Raw genomic sequence first — 1,638 nt, forward strand, 5'->3', positions numbered from 1 at the left:
TGTGCTGAAACTACAAATGCCATAATGCCTTTGCCCTTGGGAGTCATGCCTGTGGCTGTCAAAGTCCTGCAATGATTCATGGGACTTGTAGTTCCAAAACAGCTGGAGGGCTGAAGTTGCCTACCCCTGTTTTATAATTTATCAACACATTGTGGAAATGGCGCAAGGACCTCTTGTAACTGTGGCAGGTGTCGGGACTCTTAACAAAACTATCACGGGGCTTCCAAGAACTTTTTTAAAGGGGGCACACCACCCAAAAAGTGTACGCTTTTTTTGAAGGGTCCCCATAGGCTTTTATTGTACATGGTGTCTATTGTGAAAGTTTGCATGGAGAAATGTTTACACCGTGACAGCTCTGTGTGAGAAGGAGAGGCTCCCTGGTCTAGTATAAGCTATATGGGCCCATGTACACAGACACACATATATATAGATATTTATAAATAGATATATATGAGTGCAGTGCAGACCTAGGAGCCTGGAGAAGTGTGTATACAGTGCGGTGTCAGTGTGTGTCAGGAGGAGGAAGAGGAGGAGGGTGTAGAGGAAGCACACACACTCACTCTGCTCTCTCACTAGGAGGAGGAGTCGGAGGAGCAGCTGCAGCGGCGGCGGCCTGAGCGATAGGATGTCCCGACATGAAGGTGAGCGGCGAGGGGAGGACACAGGCGAGAATCCGCCGACTGAACCCCCTTCTTCCTCCGTGTACCCGCACGTCTCTCCGGGCGGGCCCGACCTGTCCGTACACTGAATACACAGCGCTGTGCTCACAGGGCCTGGGCCTCCTCCTCCAATCCCCCCCCCTCCGGTATAACCGGCACCTCTCTCCCTATCCTGCAGGCCCTATACTAGCGACGTGTGTTCCTGTGCCATTGCCCTCCGCTTGTACACCTGTTTCCCTTACTAGGCCCAGGTTAACCCCTCGGCTGGGCCGCACAGCTCCCGGGCCCACCCTCACTGCCAGGCCGAGGCTTGAGGCCCGGAGCCTGTGTCCGCCCCTGTGTCACCCTGTGAGCTCACACACGTGTGTACGGTGGGGCCCTTGTCCGTGTCTGGGGGTGTGTAGGCGGGCGGGGGCCCGTCAGGTGTGTGTGCGGTGCGGAGAGGAGGGAGAGGCCCGGGAGGAGGGATTGCACTGTCATCCGAGGGAGGAGGGGAGCCGTGTACACACACCGGCACAGGAGCTTCTTCCTGCTCTCCCATCACTGGCAGCCTTATGAGGAAACACACTGGCCACACATTTCTTCCTGGCCGTACTGTCAGGTAATCAGTACCGATCCAGTGCCAGGCTACGAAGGCAGTGTGCTGCTGGCCGATCATTGGGGGACAAGCTGTACATTTCATCATCCTATGACTATGGTCTGACTTCCTCTCTAGACATGTGTCACTTGGTGACTGGAAGCAGGGGACACCTTCCTCAAACTTTACTAGACTCTGGACAGTGCCAGATCCAGTTTAAAGTCTAACCAAAGCCTAAACTTTTCTAATAGGGCAGGGGTAGGAAACCTCAGCACTCCAACGGATGTGGAACTTCAAGTCCCATGAAGCATTGTAAGATGCTGACAGCCACATTACCATGAGGCATTATGGGATTTGTAGTTTCACCACAGCTGGTGTGCCAAGGTTTCCTACCACAGGCTG

General features: G+C 54.2%; 1 protein-coding gene across 2 annotated transcripts in view; it reads left to right on the forward strand.

Moving 5' to 3' along the window:
• Window positions 1-532: 532 nt before the first annotated feature.
• Window positions 533-1,638, forward strand: part of KCMF1 (potassium channel modulatory factor 1) — a 52,832-nt gene continuing 51,726 nt past the window's right edge. Inside the window, exon 1 of one of the 2 annotated variants that reach the window (XM_018576844.1) lies at window positions 533-641. In XM_018576844.1, the coding sequence (XP_018432346.1) occupies window positions 626-641 (16 nt within the window). In that variant the 5' untranslated portion in view covers window positions 533-625. The remainder of the gene's footprint in view (window positions 642-1,638) is intronic. The other variant, XM_018576845.1, reaches the window with a different exon arrangement.

The sequence above is a fragment of the Nanorana parkeri genome, unplaced genomic scaffold (genome assembly GCF_000935625.1).
Source record: "Nanorana parkeri isolate BGI_ZX_2015 unplaced genomic scaffold, ASM93562v1 scaffold78, whole genome shotgun sequence".
NCBI classification, from domain to species: domain Eukaryota; kingdom Metazoa; phylum Chordata; class Amphibia; order Anura; family Dicroglossidae; genus Nanorana; species Nanorana parkeri.